Genomic DNA, 22352 nt, shown 5'->3' with positions numbered 1-22352 from the left:
TAAAACTAGAAGACAGGACCCACCTTTTAATCTCCTAGTTTGGCTCTCTATAAACTTATAATCCTCGTCTTCGAAATGTTCAGAACACACTTTGGTACTGGATGTTACTTTTAAGTTTTAATTGATCTTTCCCCAGTCATTCTTAAATCCCAAGTATCACATTTAGAAATAGAGATGAGACGAAATTATTTTTCTGACCATTTACTCATGCAGATTAAAACACAAATTTGTGAGACTGGAATTTGAAGAAACATAACATTGATATTTTACTTCTGGTGCTTAAGATCCTTAGCATATACAAGAAAATGTAAATCCGAATTTAAGGAAATATTATGGCAGTTACAGACGCAGAGATGGTCGACCATTCCTCACAGTTAATTTGTTGTGCCCTCGACTGTTGTTCACTCATTTCGGACCACGTGATCACTCTATGTATGAACCCCAAAAAAAGTCTATTAAAGTAAAGAAAGCGCCAGAATGTTTGGAACGTCATGTGACCACTTAATCTATTAAAATCCCGTCTTCTTATTGGTTTAATGTTTTCCTGTTTCGTTTTCCATTATAAGGCCCGAAGATTCTTGGTAGGGGAATATAAAGTCTTCCGTGTCTCTATTATCTCGACGGCCGTAACTTGATGAAATACTTCTAAAAATATCAGGAAGTTGATTCTGTGTTAGAAACAACAAATCATGGCAGCGGGTGGAAACATAAGTGGGAAACATTCGGTAATCTTTAGTAGAATGTGTGTTATTTTGGAAGATGAAGGGAAACAAGCAGAGCTCAACAATGAGATTGAAAATCTGATGAAAAGGCCTGAATTTGATTTGTACTTTACGTCACATGAAACGATTCCGCAAGAACAATTAGACGCACTTCCAACAGGGTAAGTGAGGCCTTCTGTTCGTTCTTGTTGTCATAATCATGCTACTCGAGAAATCTTGACACGATTACGGATCAATACTCGTCGTATCGTTGTAAGCCACATCACTCCCGCTTGTACCAGAAAAATGTCGTTTTTTCACCACTGGTACACTCATCATTTTGCCAGGGAGTATTTACTCTCTCCGAGTCTTTCTTGATCCTTTTATTTCACGAAGAGTCTGCTAATTAGAGAAATCGTTTTTTTTACTTCCCGTTCCCGATTTGATATTTGGAATATCTACAGTTTGACACTACTGTTTAAATATTTCAATTCTAGTTCCGTCGACCCACTAGGTTATCTTAAAATATCGAAATGTAGTAACAGGTATTGCTACCTTAATTTGTAATAACTACGTGCGGTCGAACATGAACCGTTTATTACTCCCGCGTGTTTCGCGTGCCTAAGTACTCCGCTTCAAATTTAATGCACAGTGGTGGGGTATGCGGAATAATTTGGACGCAAAATGTAAATACATTACGGGAAAGATCTGTAGGGAAGGGTTAAAGGGAAATAATGACGCCTGTCCCTTTAGACCAGGTCATGGATGCATGTTTCATTTTGGAACAGATTAACTGCCTCATCGGACAGAATGCGTGGACATCATCAATTATTCATAACCGCTATATAGCGTGCATCGACCAGCAAGCTGTTAGTAATTAGGAGCTCTTTTCAGAGCTCACTGAATCCCCGTTCGCTTTGCAATCTGTACGCAATCGGGAGATTGAATGATCAGTTCCAGTCCAGGGATAGCACTAGCATAAAACGCTCGATAGAAACTGTGATCCTAAAGTAGTGAATTTGTTCGTAAGCTCTACTTCGTTCGCTTTTTCCTTTTCGATTCGAAAAAACTTACGTAAAAGCGATTCAGAGACTTAACTTTGTCCTTCATTTACGATAAAAGAAATGTTTTGATGAGACAATCGAATCCTAAGCGGGAAGTGAGATATCAAAAAGCAGTTTTCTTTTGCAAAAAGGAAAATTCAGCTTTATCGGAGCACACATGCCTAATTAACCATACAGTTGGGTGGGATAATTCTAAAATTATCACCACTAATCGGCGTTACCGCCAGCGCCTTTGTTTGGAAGTTTGGCATATTAACTCCGCCCACGCTCCTTTAAATCGTGACGATGGCGGCTTACTTCCTGACGCCCATTTACACCTCATCAAGAAAAAGGCAGCTAATTGGTGATCATCCAAAAGGACCTCTTGTTGCAGCGTTTAGATCACCCCTGATGAAGGCACTAGACAGGAGTGTCACGTTGGGTCTATGAATTGTAACTTCTTCGGTTACATTCATTAAATCTGTAAACCAGAGTAGCATCAAACCATGTCTAACTTTTCTATAATAAACATCGAACGCATATGGCCATTAAAAATCCAACGCTTGACATAGCTGAGTTCAAATATGCGCGCGCTAAGTGTTACATCAGAAACAATAGATGAAACAATAAGTTTCACGGCCTCTGTGTCTTAGCTCCACCCTAACAAGTTAATAAGCTAATGAACTATTCCATACTGCTTCCTTTGTCGCTGCACATTTGGCGACCTGACAATGATCACAGTGTGAGAACTGTGTGGGGGGGGGGGGGGGGGAGAAAATTCGGCATTGGCCTCCCAGAACTTTATTCATCTGCAGCAATCTTACATTCGCTGCTGTAATGTAAGCAGTGTGAATGGTAATCTATTTCACACTGCCTCCATTGTCTGCAATGCAATTGGGGATAAGTTTGGCTCCAAACCTAATCTTAAATCCCCGCAACTACACCAAAATGCAATCCAATAGCCGTGGAAAGAGAAACTGTCTATTTTCATTCACCGATCACCCCTCATTGTAAGGTCTCTTCCCTGGATTATCGGAAGGAAAGGCACACATCAATCGTTTCAACTGGTTAAAGTCAGTCTTGCCGAGGCTCACCTGGAATTCAATTGCATGAAGTAGAGGGCTGTGTGTCTACGAGTCCAGCCAACATGGTCCATGATCTCAGCTAAATCCGCACCTGTAAGGGCTTAAGTGATTACACAGCCAGAATGAAACCTATGAAGAGTTTCACCTGTGTCCGCTTTCATTTCCTCTGGGTAATTCTTTAATCCCGATTCAGATGCTGAGGAAGTGAAAGGGGCGTTTTTAATTCCAAAATCTGGAGTGATTGAGCGAAAGAGGTATCCACGCGGCAAGTCTACTCCCATTTCATGCGCCACCTCCGCATAGCGTTAAATGGCTCGAATGGGGCAGATTTCCATTTGCACATTTCTCCTAACTCCAAAGACATTCTCATCCCCATCCCTTAGTGTCTTTGCCCAAATATGGTTGAACAGAAATTCGTCATCATTGGGGAATCGAAGGATTTCAGGAACTTTAACGTGTCTCAGATTGCCTGGTCGATTCCCACTAAAAAAAGCTAGTATAAGATATGCTTGATCGCGGGCAGTCACGAATCTGTCAATCGCTTTACAGTGCATTCCGAATTTTTCCGTCCAAATGCAAGGCGTAATTGTGTCAACTTATCAACAACAAACGGGGTAGCCTGTTACGGTGTTACGCGCGCCTGTAACTGCTCAGCGGTAACCAGCGTGTATGCACTTAATGTTTTCATATATTCCAACTCTCCCGGATACAGAGCCAATCTCCCGCTCTCCCGTACGGGTGACCAAAACTAAAGGATAAAAGGAATTTTGGATCAGTTGCTGACAAAAAACTGAGATTTATGCTCCGTCTGTTCCAAAATTCCAAAATCATCTGACTTCTAATGCTTGTATTACGGTTTCTGGCTTCATTTTCTTGAGTGATACACGTTTTTAGGGGGTTTAAATCAAAAAAGATATTTTCAGGGAAGAGGAGGGTCGCATTGGTGAATTCGGTTGGGAGAGGTGTGCTGGTCCTAAAATATATCTCCAGATTTGAGATCTCCAGAGGTTGGCATCTCTGTGTTTTCTATACCGAATTAAACCTTGTCGACACTTTCTACTTTCCTGACTTTCCGCTAATAGTCACAGTTCTGGCAGAATCAAAAATCTTGGTCATTCAATTAATATCACGACAATTATCATTATAGTCATCATCAGTATCATCATGGTTGCCACCATCATTATCATCATCATCATCATCATCATATGAGGTTTAAAAGAGCCATTTGCAGTTGAGAAACCCACGTAAACACAAGTTCATCGTATTAATCGAAGATATCAACGTGGGTAACAAAACAACATTTACACTGACTTTAAATTACAAGAATAGCCAGCTAGTGGACTTACTGCTTACTACATTACTGTATACTTAAAGTATACAAAACACCAACACAATTAAGATTGAACATCTTTTCATTATTAAGATACGTAATTAACCTAGGTGGCTGCCATTGCAAAGGAATTTACCTTTTTCCCTTTCAAATATGGTAATGACTTTAATACTCTTGGTGTCTTCAACTGTCTTGAGAAACAAAGGAACATCTGGTAATTTTCTTTCATATTCCTCTAAAATATTTGCCATATATTTGGAGAAAAAAATGAAATAGTTGAACATCAAATGGAAGATTTTAAAGATTTTTCCATGTGTTATTGAAAATTAACTCAGAACATGAATATTTTATCATTTTCAGAATAAATGGCACATTGGCAAATCAATTCAATTTTGTTCTTTTTTCAGATTGACGTTTCTACGGCGGGGTAAGGAGCTTCGAGACTTCATCAAGAATACTTCAAGTAAAGGTGAAGTTGTAATAATTTGTGGTGCTGTGGATAAGGATATGCATGTGGCAGCAAGCACAAAGTCATTCCTTATTGCTGCTGGCTGGGTGAATCTAGAACCCGGAGTCGTGAAATATGGTATACCAGCACCCACACCATCAAAGATGAGAGCAATTATACAAATTGTAGCAAATCAGACTAGCTGGTACTATTCATGTACCTTCAAGGATCCTGTACCAACCAAGGTGGTTTCCCTTTGTCTGGCAAACACATATGGAAACATTACTGATGATGAGAAAGACATGGCAAAGGCTTTTCAGGCCATCTTGAAAAATGGTGACAACAACCCAGTGATTAAGCAAGCTCTGATCTGCCACCTTATGGCAGGTGAGGATAGTGTTTTTTCAGTGTTATCATCTTTTATTGTATGACTTGTCTCTAGAAATCTTAAAGACACAAGCAGCATGTGAGAGATGGTGATGTGGGTGTGAAATTAGAGCTTTCTTCCAAGCGGTCACAACTCACACTTCAATTCAACTAATTTAAAACATGAATATTAAAATCAACTAGACACCTGCAGATGCATAAGTAAGTTTACAGTGTTCTCACCAGAATTTTTCCATGGGAAGTCCCAGGGCTGCCTCAGCTGAGAAATAGGGGCCCTGTAAGAATATTAGGGGGGCATAGTTACTCACGGTCCACAACTGGTGTGGAAAAATTCTTTGTGAGCACTTTAAATAGTTTGTTACATGAGGTACCATGACCTGATCTAATGTGGTGGTCAAGGTGGTTAAGATTTGCAGACATTCACCAATCTTTGCCACATATGTGGGACCAACAGAAATAAAGGCAATATAAAATTAAACAATTTAAATCTTTTGATATCATGTTTGTTATTCATTTTATTCAAACAAGCTAAATACCAGAATGTAGGTTGACAATTAAGACTACTTAATGTTCCAAAGTCAATTCGACTCTTTAAGCTTGCCCCTGCACTGCACCTTAAAGGGTGCATCTTCTTAGCTTTAAATTTGCACCATCTAAGTTTTTCTTGCATGAATGCTGCAAGGCCACGGCCTGGTGAGAACACTGAGTTTATCAACTATAAATGGATATGCACTGCAAACTGCAAAATGACCAATCTCTTTAATTTTTGGTGCATTTGTTGTTGGCTTGTAACTCTACTAATGAGTGTCCTGTAATTGTCAGGTCAGAATTTAAAGCAAAAAATTCCCCATACCAATCCAAGGAGAGCTTCAACTGTATAAATTGATCTTGGGTGGGGTATGATAACAATAAAGTTTTGCATAGAATACTTTGACTCTGCTAACTGCAATTTTTTAAATACAATTTTAGGGAAATAACGTCATTGTCAGAATGAGATATCTTGCTATTACATAAAAATTCAGCTGCCATAATTTTGCCTCTATTGAGTTATTAAGTAAATCCAATTTCAAACATTTTCTAGGTATACCATAATTGTGTGTGTTCTCACTTACTCTAATAGCTATTGCTCACGATCCCGAGTTCAAAGATGTTCAAGATTGGGCAGTGGCCCCATCCTCTTCAACAAACCTACCACAGATTATGGAGGAATTGAAAGAGCGTGTAAGATACATGATGAATGGACGAAACGGTGAAGCAATATTTTCGAGACATACACAAACAACAAAATCACGGTTTGACAATAGGAACTACAGAGAAAGTGATAACTATTGCCAAAAGCACTTTCAATCTATCATAGTAAGTGAAAATTATAAAAAACTGGAAGAGAGGGTAGTCTGTGTGTTTGACGACTACCTCACACAAGGTAATACTTTTGAGACATTGCGGAATCTCCTAGTTAAATGCAAAGTGAGTAAGATAATCTTAGTTTCAATAGGAAAGTTCAAGCGTAACGATGAAAACGTGTACAAGCAAAAGTCTTTTTCAATAAGTGGTGATGTGAGCAAAAAAGGTTTCGAAGCAGAATTAGAATCTGTTGCAGAACACAATTGTAATATTGATGTAAATGCTCAGCGAAGCTTGCAGTGTCTCAAAGAGCTTGCCAAACATTTAGAGTAAATTTGTACAGAACTCTTTCAACTGACTTCCGAAACTACCTTACATAGTTTTATTTAGAAGGTCTCTTAAACTCCTTTATGTGAAGAATTAAAGACCAAAAAAATTTTAAACAAAAGAGAGAAAATTCACCTTTTCCTTAATTAGTAAAGCAGAGTTAAACATTATGTTAAATGAGCTAAAAAATTGACTCAAGAGGAGGGTCCACTTATATTAATTCTTGAAAGAGTAGAATTTCACATCTAAAAACCTTAACTGTCCTTGTGCTGGACAACTTTGACATCCATAATTGTCATGTAGAAAAGCTAGTAATGGGGAATTCAGACTTCCATTAAAGAAGAACTTGTTATTTCAATTCAAACTTGGTTTGTGCCCAAGTATTCAACAAAAAACATTTACGAAATGGAATGGTATAGATGCTTTAGTGATTTAATTTTTTTTATTTGTGAATGGTGATTAAAGATGATAAATTCTTTTCTTGTCCATATGAATAATTTTTCTATTTGTAAGTGACCGGTGATTGAGAAGCTGAAATAAAGATGATTGTGAACGTTTTTGTTTTGCCTGATGAATTTCTAGCTATTTCACATTGTACACATTGTTCTTGAATGGCTGTGGTCAGGTAATACCAGAACGTGAACTTCATATGCATTGATAAAAGTCATGAAACAGACCACTAATGGTTCTTGAACTGAATAGGATACCATTTTAAATAGGTTAGAAAAAGTGAAAATATCAATTTGAGAATTTGTTTTTCTATTTTTATGCAAATTTTATGTGAACATGAAAAAATTTTTGATATAATAATTATAATTATTATGCTTGATGCATGAGAGTTCATAGGAAATTATAAAGCCTCCACTTGCTTTAAGACAAGACTTGGCTATTATCTCAGGCATCTCATGAGTTAAAAACGTTTATTAGTAATATTGTACAATAAATTGTGTTATTTTAATGTATCTTTATGCAGCTTTTCTATTAAATCCCTCATATCATTTTAATTTTAGTTTGTAGAAATAAAATTTTTTAACAGTGTTTTTTAGGTGTTTTATGACGTAAAGAGGTTTATCACTGTTTCTAATATTGTCAAGTGTTACCTTCTATTAGGAAAGTCTACTATTACATTTATTATAAATGAACAATAGCCCCCATTACATGCAAAGACATCCACCAATATTTTTCTGCCGATATTAAACATTCCAGGATGTGAACAATTTTCTGAGAGCAAAGCTTGAGGAAAACTGTGAGTTTTGAGGAACAGATAATGTCCAAGGAAAAACATATGAGCATCCTTTGGCACCTGTTGAAGGCTATCTTGTTTTTTATCCTTCAAATATTTTAACAAAGTTTGGGGAAATTGTAAACATTCAGCGTGCTGTTTCCTGGGTAGGATGTTTACTTTCCAGAGTTCTCTGGTACCACTTAATGAAAAAAAAAAATTTCCCTTCTTCTGTGGACATAAGGTTTGAAGATTGGGGAATATCACCAGGGGTATATCCTGGGAGATTCCCTTGTTTTAGCTGGGGAATATATTCAATCATGTGATGTGTTTAGACCAATTGTATGCGAACAAAAATATTTGATGGATTATAAATTGAACCATAGGTCTAACATTCATGAAACTGTTGGAAAGATTAAGGAGATAAATAGCCTTTCAATTTCTTAGGTTATAAAAACATAGGCATGCAAGAGTTTTTTGGAGGGTTTGGTTGAAATGGAACAGTAAATAACTGATGGTTTCCATTTTTGAAAAAGAAAAAGTGCAGTTACTTTCAAAAGATTCCAATTAACATATTATTCAATGGGTAACAAAAAGAAACCCTTCCAATTTATCTGAAATAAACTCAGACAAACATATTTTTATGTTTTGTTACCACTGGTATCTGAATAATTGTTAGCAAAAATAAAATGCATTGTGCCAAGCTTCCTGAAGTCTCCTTCACAGCCCTTGTTCAGTCTCATCACACAATGCACTCTTTCCCCGTTTGTTGTCTTTGAAAAATTTACTTGGGCTTACAACACCAAACTGCACATGAAATCATGTTGCTACCTTTACTAATTTCAAGACATTCGATATGAGGGACGACACTCTGACACTCTTATTGGTGCAAGCATATCCCAATTCTGTGATCTGATTGGTGCAAGGTACCCTAATGCCATGAACCGTTGGTGCAAGATACATAACCTTATGCTGCGATCTGACTAGTGCTAGCAACATACCACTCCATACACTAACATAGTTATTTTGTTTTTGAAAAAAAATTTTTCCAAATAACTCAGCAATAAAGTATTGTTAATTTTTTTTAACTCACACCCAGACGATCAGACTATATGACCAAACGAGACTGTAACTGTATGACTGTATATAAAATTTTATGAACAGCACAACGTTTATTTTTTTTCTTAAGAGGCTGGTTATGGTGGTTGGAATGGGCAGCTACGACCAAGAAAGTAGCCATACAAAACCTTGCAAACGAAAATCTTGACACGCAGTAGTAAGGGCTCCTCTAAGCAGCAATGTTATAGATAGCACCTAAATTTTGTCAGTACGTATCACTCCCATATTTTGCGTTAATAGAGAATAGTGTGTAATGTCTCAGATCTCCCAGATAGCTTTTTGAGCCTTTGTGAGTTTACCTCTGACAAAGCCACAGCTTTCTCGTCAAGCTTCAGATCGACGTGGCCTACATCATCACTTCCCCTCCAAACAAAAATCATAATAAAATTAACTAATCATAGTAACCAGTTCTTTTGGCTGAGCATTGGAAAACTCGTCCCAGGGACCATCATGGCCTAAAACTGCTGCGTTCAACTATGATACAGAAATGGCTGCCACGTTTGGTTCAATCCAGATTTGCGTTAATGTGTTGCATAACTGAGCCATTTATGCGATCAATGGCTGAAGGAAGCAGCGTGCATTCAGATGGAATCAAAGAAGTCCATCAGGTACCGATGAATGTCATCAATCGACCAATACCTTCTGTGCTAGAAGAAGAAAAAGTGCAGTCTCTAATGAAAACAATCCAGGTAAGAGTGTTTTAATTTATAGCCTGGAAAGTTCAGATTTTCTCTCGATACCTTTCCTATGCTTCTATTAAAAGCATTTTCTTAATCTAAAGTAGTGCTGGAGATGTTTTGCTCCTCAAACGTACAGTACAATAATTGTTTGAAATCATCAAAGAATATGACAAAAAAATTTTGTCAAGCCTAACACCAGTTTAAGTCGGTATCTTGGGAGTCTTCAGACGGAATATCAACTAGTTTATGTAACTTTATGTATTGATTTGTTCAAAGAAGGCACATTATCACTAAAACGTAGTAGGTTTTCTTTTTGCTTCAAAATTTTCTCAACAATTCACATTTCAAGTTATGTCTACACTTTGCAAAATTCCAAATGCTGACACCAATAGAATCACAGAAGTTTCCTGAAGAGTCTCAGGAGACTCTCAGGAAAAACATATTTTGTGGGAAACTATCTAACAGTTATCTGTGACAGACCTGTTTTCTCCCAACCTTATTGTGTGATTGAGAGATTCAAGGGATTTGAAATGTCGATCAACATCGGTTTGTGAAAGGAAAACTTCCAAGGAAAGGAAAATTTTCCGGCAGATGTAGGATAAGATGTCCTATCTGATGGTTGTTTATAAAATTCAAGTTGCTGTTTTATTCCTCCAGAGGGTTTTCTCACAGCACTAAATGATAAATGTAAACGAGATCCCCATCATTCAATTGGTGGATAACACTGTCCACTGGACAAATCTCTATCTGGTGGATAGTACAGTGTGTTTTGAATGGTGTCTGACATGTGAAATACAGTAATTCTGAAATTATATTAAAACTGACCACAAGGTTGATGGGAAATTTTTGCTCTGACCCCTTCATTCCATAACATTGGCAATAAATTGTCTCTTCAACTTTAGGATGAGAATGCAAGATATTCTGTGCCTCCAATTGATGTATTATGGATCAAAGGAAGATTAGGTGGTGACTATTTCTACTCATTTGGGGGATGCCATAGGTTTGAAGCTTACAAAAGACTTAACAAGAACACAATTCCCTGCAAGCTAGTTAAATCAACAGTTGAAGGCCTTAAGGTTTATTTAGGATCTTCTTTGCCAGACCTGAAATAAGAATCAGTCTGTAGTGTGTTTTTGTGAACATGTATGACTCCACGATTCTCAGTCATCTACAATAATAGGGCTGGCAAATAGTGAAATGTGATATTCTAGTTTGAATATTGTTACCCTTAAATCTTAATCACACTTCAGTAGAAAATAAAATTATGTACATGAAAGGCATATAGTCATGAACTGTATAGAAATGGTATTTTCAAAATTGTACATATTATTAAGAATTGTCTTATAATTGAATGACAATATTTCATTATTCTCAGTTATCGCTCTATTCTTTAATTTTCTCTAAAACACTCCATACTCTTACTCCTGACCAGACATGATACACAGGTCCAGTTGGTTTGGTTGAGCACAGACACTTTTTCTCCTTCCTTTAATCCCTTTGACTCCCAGAGGTGATTATCATGTAACTACTCCCTATAATATTCATACATTATACAGCAAACAGGTAGTGAGAATACTCAAATTCATCAGGTACAATTTATAACCTTGATTGAACACCAAGTTCTTGTAATCAATTTACTAGGAAATGTGTTGTAGCTAGAGGGGAGAATTGACAATCAGATCTTGGGAGTTAAAGGGCCAATCCCTTTAAATAACCCGTCCTACCACCTCTGAATTCATTGTAATGCAAGGGATATTAATTTGAGAAATTGAATGGATTGGGTATGCTTACAGGTATTTGTTTTCACAATCATTGAGTGTGTCTATAGTGAAAGGGACTGATTAATTACAGTGTTTGCATATGTAGAACTCGTGTATGTTTTTCTGTCCACTCTCTCGCGACTCCACCACTCAAGAATATTCTGATGTCTTGTGTACACTGGCCAGTTTCTCTTATATTTCTTTGCTCTTTGGCTGGAATTTGCTCCTGTGACAAAAACAAGCCACAGGTTGGGTTCAACTATATGTTGCTACATATTTTTGAGTCTCTAACCTGCGGATCAAATTGACCTATTTTGGACATATTATTCCTGTCTCAAGTCTGGAGAATAACTTGGTCATTCATTCAGGAAAAAATTTTGGCATTCTTATTACTTATGTTAGCATTTTCTTATTTCTTTGTAAATAAATGTGCATGTTCTGCAACCCTGTCTAGTTTATTGTGCTTGAAGTTGTCAGATTGTCCTTGAAAAATCTGTGGAAAAAGTCTTTCCATGAGCCACATATCATGGGGAAAGATATCCCATACATTACTTTTACAAATAGGGTTGGAATAGTTTATTTCTATTTGTGGGTTGGTAAACTGTCCAAATTAATGAAGCCTTACAAATGAGCTCCAAGAAGAACCTCCAGGTCCCAGGTGATGAACTTCCTTGTTACAAAAGTGTTCTGAGAGGTAGGATGTGGTATTTAGGTGGAAACTTTACTTTGATGTGAATTGTAGAGTGGCAACATAACCAATTGGACAGTTTTAACCCGTTAATACCCAAGATCTCATTAGTGATTCTCCTTACTATCTGCCACATAGTTCTTGTTAATTTAGAGAATTTGGTGTTGGATCAACTAATAATCCCCTAATTAATATTTTTCTTTATTCTCATCACTCGTCTGCTAGATATTGTAAAGAGAAATTCTGTCTTAGTCACTTATGAGAGTTAAAGAATTAAACTGCAAAATGTATATATTCAAGTGACAAATAATTTTTACAATGCAATTAGGGGTTGAAGTCTGGTCAAATGTAGTTGTTAAATGTGGTGATAATCATAATGTACCAAAGAAAATCTTGCTCATGAAGCAGGCAGGTAAAACTACTGGTATGTTTGGTGTCAACAGTTTACAATATTACTGATAATTGCACAAAGTATTAGCCACTGGCTATTGGATTTCTCTGGTCACAATTCAAGGAATTTTTTTTCTGTGGCTGGGATATGTGTTTGAAGTAAATCAATATCAATCCAAAGTTTTGTAAAGTAAAGGTAGCTACTTTGAAAACTTTTATTTTTTTTTCTTAAAGGATACAATGAAATTTTGGGGAGTGTAGGAATTTTCAACAGGCACAAAAGTGAGATTTTTAACACATAGAGATCCTTACAAAGTTCACAATAAGAGTACTAGTACACAAAAATTCCAATTTTTTTAAAACAACACTACTAGAATCTTTAATCACAAACCTCTTTATTTTTCCTTTTTTATACAAAATGCTTAAACAGTTCACTTGATATAATAAACTCTGTTCTCCCTGTGTTCTTGCTCTGGCTGCTTATGTCAGCTCCACACAAGCCTCTTCTGCAAGATGTACCGTGAAAGCAAAATTATGTTTACTTTATAAAAGGTAAGGAAATCAAATACTACATAGAGTTTATTGGACAACAGCTTCTTCTATGTGCATCTGCCATTTGTCAGATGTTTCTTGTTTTATACAATAATTTAATCTTTTTCTCGTCTAACTGTAAAGTAGATTCCATTTTCTAGACAGCTTCTTCAACTCTCTTTCTTTGGGGTGGGTTTCTTGCTCTTAATCATCACCACAGCGACAAATACTCCTAAAAAAATAAAAATTATCATAAGTAGGTAAAACTTATAAATATACATCATCATGATATTCTGTCACATAATTTTCTAATCTCACATAGAACAAGGTTCAAGTCAACAAAAGAATTAGTGAAACTTGTTTGCCAATTCAAATGCAGCTGGAGATGTTACAAGCAATATAATTCTGAAAATCTGAACAAAACAACATTGAAAAAAAGGCAGTCCCAGATTTGCTTCAGGTTGCTCATCTAACCATGGAATTTCTATCTTAAAATTTAGTAACAGTAAACAAACCCTGATCCACTACTGTATGGATACACTACTGTATGCCGCTTCTCTCATTCAGAGGTCCTCTTACTCTGTTCCAAAAAATTGATGTCTTTGTGGAAGGGGTATAAAAAAAGAGCAGTTACCTATTACTCCTAACAATAGCACACCGGCAATGACTGGAATTATAACAGCATATATTCTGGGTAGAAATAATCTCTGAATTGGATGACCTTTCTCCACAAATGGCTAAAAAGAAAATGCATGAGTACATGAAGTCTGCAGAATACTCTGTTATTGCATGTAAAAGGGGTTTGTAATTTAAAATCTCAAAACTATTAACCAAAATACAACTTTTCTACGACACAAGCACGCATTTTAAATGCAATTTGCGATTCAGTGCATTAAAAAAATTACCTTTACTTCTCTCTTAACAATCAACCCCCAGACTGCAACTCTAGCAGACAGAGACAACCATGACAACGACAGTCACGTAAAAAAAATGTGAAAAGATTCACAAAGACATCCTTCGTGGCTATTTCAGGTTAAAACTGATCAGAATCCGGTAGAATTAAATATTTTTAGTATTAGTAGAAGATTTCATGTGAGTAAATAAAACCAGAGGGCAATCCTAATGACTGTTCCGATCATTGGGGTACAAGAGAACATACACCGCCATGGTACTTACCAGTAAGACAACCCATATCGTGTAATACACAAAAATTACAGCACTGACTAACATCATCCCATACCCAGCCGCACGATCCGTTCCTGTAGCCTAGAATTCAAATAGTAAAGTCAGGCGAGCTTTCATATCTATGTGGCACGAGACCAGAGGTGTACCTATTCTCGTGCACTGAAACAATCGAAGCCTTCAGAGCTCGAGAAAAACGAGTAGTTGAGGTAAAATTTCAGCGGAAGACGCACCAAGACCATATTGAACCCTCAAACACAAAACTTACCATTTTATAAAGGAAAAATAACGCTAAACTATCGAGTTGAACTAAAAGCAGACAGAAAACGCTGTGAGAAGTTGAATCTTTAAAACAGTTGGTCAGCGGAGTAATACCGGAAGTTGAGTTGCAGACAAGGAAACAAAGTTCACTTAGCTAACTTTTGTGAAAATGTCAAAGTTAACAAAGGGATTGTAAAAATTGTCAACAAAATTATAATAAATGCGAACAAGAATATTCCCGTCGCATGAGAAAGGTAGTCGTGTCCTTTACCAGGGAAGAAACCATGCTTTTATCACTTACAACTCACAATCTCGTATTAGCCGCGGTAACAGTAACGGATCCTTATCGAAGAAATTTAAAGTTGTTCCTAGATTACGGAACCGATTGTTTTCAAAATGAAGCTGTTGATTCTTTGCCTTTTGGTGTTCACCTCTGCGGGCTTCGTTTTCGGTGACGAAGAAGAAATCAAGCCGAATTTTATCGATTTGGATGAGAACGATGATCAAGCCTACGAGGATTCACCAGAAGACTTCGTCGAGGACGAAGGAGACGACGTAAGTAAATATCAGGACGCGGCTAAATCTGACGTTAAATGAGATCTGTTATATTTTATTAAATTTTTTATCTCAACTTTTAAATCTATTGTCGAGGATATCATCGAATTTTAATTGTATCATGGGTTTCGCGTCAAGTTATTGAGAAGAACAGACCAAAATACACTATGATTCCGTCAAATATTCCACTTTCGCGCAATGATCATTATTTCATTTGATAACTCTGAAAATTTGAGTTCATCGCGATCTAAATGCCATAGTTACCTGAAATATTTATTTCCCAGGAGTTGATTCCTTTGTGGAGAGATTTTTCATTCGTACAAACGAAAATTAAGTGCCTCCTACTCTCGCTCATTAAAAAATGCCGTATGGCTTGTCTATTTACAAATGGTTGAATTCTAATTTAAGAGAAAGAGCCAAAAATAATTCCGGTAACTTACGTGTGAATGGATCAATTGCGAGATTCAGGGAAAATTTTCTACCAACTTTCGCGGCTTCAATGGAGAAACCGTCTAGAATGAGCTCTTGAACCAAAATATTTGAAAAAGACGAGGGTAAATGGTTACAGATTTCATTATCTTGAAAATAATTTCGTGCCTTTTTTACTTCTTTTCAAGCAGTATATGTTGGATGAGGAAGACCTTGATGAGGTAAGTAAAAACTACAGATCTCATCAACATCACACAAGTCCCTCAGACTCATGAATTTCTTTCAATAAAAGAGAACGTCACTTCAAAAAGCTTCACCTTCGACAAATTAACTCATCCCGCAACCGTCTCAGTGCTAATAAAGTACTCTCCCATTCCGTGAAATGGTAAAAATCACCAAAAGAAATAACGAACATCCTAAATAGTATCCGAAATCTCTGTTGCTGATTATGCTATTGGTAAAAAATTCATATTTCTCGAGTCGGCGCCAGTAGTTTGCAAGCCATTCTAGATTCAGTGAAAAAACTAATTTTTCAACAGGAAGATGACAGTGAACCCAAAGATCCTGCTGGCTTTAAGGCAATTATCATCTTTTTTGTTCTTCTTCCAGTTGGATACCAAAGCTTTTCATGTCTGATTCCGCAAACTGTTTTGTCTGTTTTAAATGTAGGACGATGAAAACGACCCAAATTCAACAAAACCTAGGGGAGGAAAACCCGTCCAAGTAAGTACAATTGCAGTTCCGATATATTTTAGAATGTTTCGTCTAATCCTTAAAATCATTTTAAGTTTGTTACGATTTCCACGATAATTCTGATTGTATGAATTTCAAAAAACTCTGGGAGGAACGAGAAAAGAAGATGAACTATCTACAACAGCTGTCCACGTCCCTCCCCCATCAATGGACATAACGAGTTTTAACTTGCTTGGGACATCTGTTACGTCATCGACGGTAAAATGTCCACGTTCATCTACTGGATTGATTAACGGGGATATCACGTGATAACAACCTTGAATTCTTCTATCACGAATAGGGACATCCATGAATATAACTCTGAAAAATATTTGTTTTTTTAAAAAATCTTGATCGACGATTTACCCCCATACCTTACAGTTCATGCTCAACAATCTTCTGTTTACGTAAAAATATAGGTAATAACGAATGTGAAAAAAATTGGCTTTATAGATCGGTGAAATAAAAAAACCAGGAATTGAGGAAGCAAGCAGCGGCATGCCGGATCCGATAGACAAAAAGGAAAACCAGAATACGAAAAGAAAGGAAGTAAGTGCGGAATGAATTTTTCTCTTCAATCGTGTCGCTCTTACCAAAAAATCCTTTAGTGTGTCAAAGTTTCCAATATGAAAAAAATACGAAAGAAATTATATGAACGTACACTTCATTTTAATAAGACGGGGACCGACATATGAATTGTCTTACAAAACCGCCAAGATGAATATACAGAATGAAAATTAACCCTTAATTCAACCCTCAGACGTGGTTGGCATCTCATCTCTCTACAATATAAAAAATTGATCAGTTGGAGTCGGTTTTTCTTCTTATAATAACATCACAGTATCTAATTTACAGATCAATTTGAAGCCGCGACAAATTAAAATTTAAAATCAAATCTTGAGAGTTAAAAATTCCAGCCACAGGCACTAACTAACTTGCCAGTGCTATACTAAAAACAATTTAGCATGAAATTTCCATGTATCCAAGGTTTTACAATTCCTGCCAACAATTTTCTTTAACAGGACGGGAATCTGCAAGACGCTTTGGTGGATAAGCTAGGATTGAATTTCGCAGGAGAGTCGGACGATCCAGACTTCGTCACCAAGAAATAAACTCCAAATAATCTAAACTACCAGTGATGACACCAATGGCGAGAGGCGTAACTTAAGCTTTTATGGTGCACATTTATACGTTTTATTTTGGGCAAACTTAAAGGGGAACATTTTTGATGAAATAACTGAGTTTTTTCTGTGGTTTAATTTTAATACAGTTTGGCTTTTATCAGACAAACATTTATATTCATATTTTTTGTTTCATTTACTACAAAAATTAACTTGTCAATCGATTTTCAAATTTCAAACTTTATTAAAGAGTAATGCGCCTCTACGCAAAGTGTGTGTTCTAAGTTTTGCTTGATATCTTTAATCTTCCAAAAAAGTTTAAAGGAAGAGATAGCCATTGGCACTCTCACTTTTGCAACCAAGGAAGGAAACTCAAATTGGTGCAAACATCTTGAAACAGTGTCAGGCAACTTTTGTAACATGAAGAATTTCTACTGCAGCCCGATAGTTAAGAGCCAGCAAAAAGTCTACGACAATTTCCCTAGTAAAAATGTTTTACTTTTCTCTCCTGGATATTGTCTCGCCGTGAAAAACGCGCTTGTTTTCTTCCTTTTTCTTTTTCTTTTTTTCTTTTCGTAACAAAAGTGCAAGTGAGCAGCCATGTAACTCGAATCTCATTTTTTTCGTACTCAAACTTCGTTCTCCGATCATCGCTTTCGTCAGTTCACCACAAAGATCAAGTGGTCTTGAGCAAAATTAAATTTGAAGGCTAATTCCATCTTCCGGGCGCGTTTTTCAAAACGGGCTTCCTTTGATATTCGTGAGTTTTACTCCCACCCACCCCGTACAATGTTGAGTAACTGATTTCATGTCACAAAAGTCTGCAATCCTGTGTCGTCCTGCGCTTAAAGGGAAAAACGAAGGTCCTATGAGTATAAACCAGACATTTTCATGAATTTTTGACGCAATTCGTCTGAGATAGTCGCTAAAAGTTTAAAATAGTATTTCTTGGCCTTAAAACTTCGTGAACTGGAAAAAGTTTTGACTATGAAACATAGAAAATGATCACTTATCGTTTTCGTTCTTTGTCGCCTTAGCTACTGAGAAAGTAATGTGTGAAAAATTGTGTGCGAGAGAATGGAAAAGAAACAACAGGAAATGATGAAATCTTATTCAAAATTGGTACTCCACAGAAGGGGTAGGCTCGATTACTAGCCGTTCTAAGGGAATATGAGCCCACGCTCCCCTCTCCCCCCGAACTCTTCTCGAGGAGGAGTGAAGACCGGACACGAGAGAGCTGCGGAAATCGAGCCTGCCAAAGGGGTAACCGTCACTGTTTAAGTCAATTTAGCTGCTATGGTCACTAATAGAACAATTGTTAGGCAAAGCTTGAAGCATATGATGCAAAATCTGAGAGACTTGTAATGGACTTTGAAAATTAGAGGGATATCATGCGTGATCAGCAGTTTTGATAGGGTGCAGTAAGACCACCACAGACCACCCTCAGTATTCCGCTGGGATTGGTCTCCTGGCTTGAATTATCTTTATCTATTATCAATGATGTGCCCCATTACAAAACATAAGTTTGGCCGGAACACAAAAAACAATAAAAAAAGGCGACAATTAATCACCAAGGAACAATGATAGCTTTGGATAGAAAAGATTGACAGGATTAAATAGAAATGACAAACTTAAAAAATTCCAGTTACGTTTTTCAAAATGCAACGAGAGTGCTTTAGATGTACTGTCCCTTTATTCCTATTACTGACCAAAATGGCATTTATTTCTCCTTATCGAGATATTCACATATTTTCAATCAGAAAGGTGACGGAGGATAGAAAGATATCGGGGGGATATTGTTCGATCTAACACCAAATTCTCAGAGCTATCATAATACGAAATATATGAAAGACAGTGCGGAGAATTGAAAGTTTGATCTCGGGAGTGAAAGTGTTAAATTACAGTGACACTCCTCGGTTGTACACTCTTCGGTCGCACACTGAACTCTATCTGACTTTCAAATGATGAGTTCTTTGTGGTGGGTGGAATCTCAAACGAAAAGTCTTCCTCGGCAAACGTCACGGTCCTTCTCCAGTCTTCGAAAGAGTCGGAAGAATCATCATCTGAGATCTGAAGCTTTTCTGAGGTCAAAAGTTTCTCGATTTTGACTTTTTCTTGGACACTGTTGAACTTGGAGCCAATGATTGGCAACAGAGGGGTAATGATGATCACTCCAAATACCACACACAAGGCACTATTTATTTTGCCAGCTGAAATAAAAGTTTCAAAAATAATTCAGGGTAAATTTGGTTAGAAATTCGTCTGTCTGAAGGAGAGGAATGAAAGAAAATGAAGATGATGATTTTAATTCTATTTTAGATCGATAGAGATTATCTCCCTTTGAGTAATAGACAAGGTGCTGACAAGGAGAATTTGTTTAATAATCAAGAGTTTTTCTGAGCTGGTGCCGGACCATTTTCTTTATTCTCATGACCTTAATGTGTGATTCAGGGATGATATTGTGAGGAGAAATTCGATACTAGTCATCCTTAGTGGTTAAAGCGTTACGGCTGTTAGTGATGTTCTCCTGCTGTTATCTATTTTGTATCAGGGGCTCGTCGTTGGTGAAGATAAAGGAGACAGATAGAGTACATGCATAAGTAGCATCCCTGTATTAATAGAGAGAGATACGAGCTAGACTATCATAAACCTCAAATTTGTACAACATAGCAAAGACGTACCTAGCTACTTAACTTATTTAAACCTACCAAGAGTTACCGGGACCATATCTCCATATCCCACACTGGTCAGCGTTATTATGGCCCACCAAAACGCCGCGGGAATGCTCACAAAATCAGTCCCTTCATGTTCTTGCTCGAAATAGTAACAGGTGCTGGCAAACACAGTCGTAGTCATCAGAATAAGAAAGTAGAGCAACAGGAAATCCTTGACGCATTCTCTAATTGTTTTAACAAAGATCTGCACGGAGGAACTGTAGCGATATATTTTCGCGAGTCTCAAGAGACGCACGAGACGCAAAACCCTCAGAGTATACGCGGATTGTGTTGCGCTAACAGAATGCCAAGACATAACGAGAGAGAGGTAGAAAGGTAAAACTGCGAGGAGGTCGAAAAGGTTGAGAAGATTCCAGAAGAAACGCCGTTTTTCAGCGGAGGCTAGGAAGCGGATTATCAGCTCTAATGAAAAACAGGCAACGCAAAATGTCTCGATGACAAACAAAGTCCGAAGTTTATTTGATAAACTTTGATTTTCATGTATCACCGTAGGAATGTCTCCTGTAATATTGGTCGGTTTTTTTCCATTTGTTTGTTTCCGAATGTGTGCTGAAACACCGCCATTTGCTTCATCAAAGTCAGGGAGAGTTTCAATGCACAACATGATGATAGACAAAATAATCACCAGTAGCATAAACACGTTGATAAGTCGGGCAGTAATGCTAGAGCTTGGATTTTCAAAGAATTCCCACACCATTCTTTGATACTTGTTGGCTGGAAGAATTACCTTAGAGGGGCCTACAGACAGTGAAACATTTCCAGGCAGCAAAAGATATTGTAATAGACCAAAAAACTGCAATTCCTTCATAAGTAGGTCGTTCGGAATATGTTCAGGACGGAAAAACTCTCCAGCAGTTTGGTAAAAATGATAGACGCTTTCAAACGCCATTCGATTCCTGTCGAAGAAATACTCGTCCCTTTCGGCGTCGTAGAATTCCTCTCTTCGGGCAGAGCGGGCAAGCAGACTCTTAGGGAACCTAAACAACCGACTGTATGTCAATTCATACTTCTTTCCACTCACGTTTATCTTGATTCTTTCGACGCACTTTCCTGGGATCGCGACAGAACTTACGCCCGGTCGTCGGTAACGCGTGACGTCTCCAAGTCTGTGTCCCAAACGAGGAGTTTTAATTCTTGAGTCCGACCAAGACCTTCTGCTAGCACCTACCGGCGGCAGAATCATGAAGTCAGCTGTTTAAGAACCTACTGCAAAATCCGATAGAATTCGGCACGTCATAGGCATGTGACAATAACAGAACTACAAACTGCATTTGCGAATCACTACTTTCCTTTATCAATTCTGGCTCGCCAAACAAGTCCTGCTCCGATCTGAGAGTATAATCAGCGAGTATGCCGACTAATGAATTACAACTTTTCCTAATCTTTAGACATGAGGTGAAGGCCGGACCAGATAGTTCAGATAATTTATCATTATCTTCAGTCAGCAAATTTATTCAGAGCGACAACTATAGATTTGCTTTTTAATGGCATCGCGTTTTGATAAACTCCCGCAGTCATGTATCAGTAGATTACACTTAAGGCTGACGCTGTTAACACAGTAAGACTCTTGATTTTGACAACATAAAACCAAAATTATTGATGTTAAGTTTACTTTTATTGAGGTGCGAGTGCGAGATCGTTTATGATTGCATAACTCAGATCCAAGGTCCAGACATCTGCCCCACGATTTTGTTTTTGATAAAGTGAACTTTAAGCATATGAGATAAGACTAAAGATAGCGCCGCGCAAGGGAAACATCTTTTGAGTGTCAATTTAATCAGTAATTCAGGATCAGCGAGGCGTTTCATTCGAGGCCTACAGAACAGGTGTTCAGTCAAACGGAGGCAAGCGCGAGGCGACCGCGAAGTAAGAGTTACGCACGAGTGGAGGAGTGCAAAAAAATATGAATTGTTCTTTTTTTTTTTTTTTTTTTTTTTTTTTCGAACTCCTCCCCTTGCGCCTGACTCGCGCTTCGTGCTCGCCTGGCGCTTTTCTCCGTTCGCTTGAATGTCGCATGTTCGTATGTAGGCTTGACTTCTGCTGTTCGTGGAGCGCGGGCTCATTTTCTGAACATTGGCTCACCTGCTGTCGTGATTTTCAAGGTTGAGTCGACGAACATGACGGATCATATCGAAGAACATGCATCAACAGTACTATATACTTGACTATCTGACCACAAGTAACTACCGCTTTCATGATCGACAGTTTTGTGAGATTTCACGAGAGTTTCTTGGGAATTAAGTTATTTGAGAGAAGCTTCAATATCGGTTCCAGTATCCAAA

General features: G+C 37.5%; 5 protein-coding genes across 8 annotated transcripts; 3 read left to right on the top strand and 2 right to left on the bottom strand.

Moving 5' to 3' along the window:
* Window positions 1–512: 512 nt before the first annotated feature.
* Window positions 513–7213, top strand: LOC149047276 (uncharacterized). The gene is made up of 3 exons (XM_089204525.1): window positions 513–883; window positions 4567–4994; window positions 6115–7213. The coding sequence occupies exons 1-3, from the start codon at window positions 690–692 to the stop codon at window positions 6669–6671; spliced, it is 1179 nt and encodes a 392-aa protein (XP_089060651.1). The 5' UTR covers window positions 513–689; the 3' UTR covers window positions 6672–7213.
* Window positions 7214–9456: 2243 nt separating this feature from the next.
* On the top strand, window positions 9457–10962 carry LOC113682404 (sulfiredoxin-1). The gene is made up of 2 exons (XM_027199574.2): window positions 9457–9695; window positions 10589–10962. The coding sequence occupies exons 1-2, from the start codon at window positions 9483–9485 to the stop codon at window positions 10796–10798; spliced, it is 423 nt and encodes a 140-aa protein (XP_027055375.2). The 5' UTR covers window positions 9457–9482; the 3' UTR covers window positions 10799–10962.
* A 1940-nt stretch (window positions 10963–12902) lies between these two features.
* LOC113682403 (dolichol phosphate-mannose biosynthesis regulatory protein) lies at window positions 12903–14593 on the bottom strand. Its single transcript, XM_027199572.2, has 4 exons — window positions 14506–14593; window positions 14232–14321; window positions 13690–13792; window positions 12903–13287 (listed from the first exon to the last, which is right to left on the bottom strand). Exons 1-4 carry the CDS (start codon window positions 14506–14508, stop codon window positions 13226–13228), a joined length of 258 nt encoding a protein of 85 aa, XP_027055373.1. The 5' UTR covers window positions 14509–14593; the 3' UTR covers window positions 12903–13225.
* Window positions 14594–14793: 200 nt separating this feature from the next.
* Window positions 14794–17600, top strand: LOC113682401 (uncharacterized). 4 transcript variants are annotated; one of them, XM_027199569.2, is made up of 6 exons: window positions 14794–15053; window positions 15674–15703; window positions 16022–16060; window positions 16152–16205; window positions 16668–16763; window positions 17237–17600. In XM_027199569.2, exons 1-6 carry the CDS (start codon window positions 14895–14897, stop codon window positions 17324–17326), a joined length of 468 nt encoding a protein of 155 aa, XP_027055370.2. In that variant the 5' UTR covers window positions 14794–14894; the 3' UTR covers window positions 17327–17600. The 4 variants fall into 4 exon arrangements, with proteins under 4 accessions (XP_027055370.2, XP_027055369.2, XP_027055372.2 ...); XM_027199568.2 differs by having other exon boundaries at window positions 15671–15703; XM_027199571.2 differs by lacking the exon at window positions 16022–16060.
* A 1409-nt stretch (window positions 17601–19009) lies between these two features.
* LOC113682407 (potassium voltage-gated channel subfamily A member 7) lies at window positions 19010–21809 on the bottom strand. The gene is made up of 2 exons (XM_027199578.2): window positions 20044–21809; window positions 19010–19545 (listed from the first exon to the last, which is right to left on the bottom strand). Exons 1-2 carry the CDS (start codon window positions 21251–21253, stop codon window positions 19229–19231), a joined length of 1527 nt encoding a protein of 508 aa, XP_027055379.2. The 5' UTR covers window positions 21254–21809; the 3' UTR covers window positions 19010–19228.
* Window positions 21810–22352: the final 543 nt, after the last annotated feature.

The sequence above is a fragment of the Pocillopora damicornis genome, chromosome 4 (assembly GCF_964200805.1).
Source record: "Pocillopora damicornis chromosome 4, jaPocDami1.2, whole genome shotgun sequence".
NCBI lineage: Eukaryota > Metazoa > Cnidaria > Anthozoa > Scleractinia > Pocilloporidae > Pocillopora > Pocillopora damicornis.
Note: the sequence above shows the minus strand (reverse complement) of the source record. Positions and strands in the feature narration are given on the sequence as shown.

Bases quoted from the DNA above. Each gene is read 5' to 3' on its own strand.
- LOC113682404 (XM_027199574.2), top strand. From the start codon at position 9,483: ATGATACAGAAATGGCTGCCACGTTTGGTTCAATCCAGATTTGCGTTA. The intron at 9,696-10,588 runs GTAAGAGTGTTT...CTTCAACTTTAG, and splicing joins CTCTAATGAAAACAATCCAG to GATGAGAATGCAAGATATTC.
- LOC149047276 (XM_089204525.1), top strand. From the start codon at position 690: ATGGCAGCGGGTGGAAACATAAGTGGGAAACATTCGGTAATCTTTAGT. The intron at 884-4,566 runs GTAAGTGAGGCC...TTCTTTTTTCAG, and splicing joins TTAGACGCACTTCCAACAGG to ATTGACGTTTCTACGGCGGG. The intron at 4,995-6,114 runs GTGAGGATAGTG...TTACTCTAATAG, and splicing joins GATCTGCCACCTTATGGCAG to CTATTGCTCACGATCCCGAG.
- LOC113682401 (XM_027199568.2), top strand. From the start codon at position 14,895: ATGAAGCTGTTGATTCTTTGCCTTTTGGTGTTCACCTCTGCGGGCTTC. The intron at 16,061-16,151 runs GCAATTATCATC...TTTTAAATGTAG, and splicing joins AAGATCCTGCTGGCTTTAAG to GACGATGAAAACGACCCAAA. The intron at 16,206-16,667 runs GTAAGTACAATT...TTGGCTTTATAG, and splicing joins GGGGAGGAAAACCCGTCCAA to ATCGGTGAAATAAAAAAACC.
- LOC113682403 (XM_027199572.2), bottom strand. The intron at 13,793-14,231 runs GTAAGTACCATG...TTTTCTTTTTAG, and splicing joins CGATATGGGTTGTCTTACTG to CCATTTGTGGAGAAAGGTCA. The intron at 13,288-13,689 runs GTAACTGCTCTT...TTATTTTTTTAG, and splicing joins GCTATTGTTAGGAGTAATAG to GAGTATTTGTCGCTGTGGTG.
- LOC113682407 (XM_027199578.2), bottom strand. From the start codon at position 21,253: ATGATTCTGCCGCCGGTAGGTGCTAGCAGAAGGTCTTGGTCGGACTCA. The intron at 19,546-20,043 runs GTAGGTTTAAAT...CTTTTATTTCAG, and splicing joins TATGGTCCCGGTAACTCTTG to CTGGCAAAATAAATAGTGCC.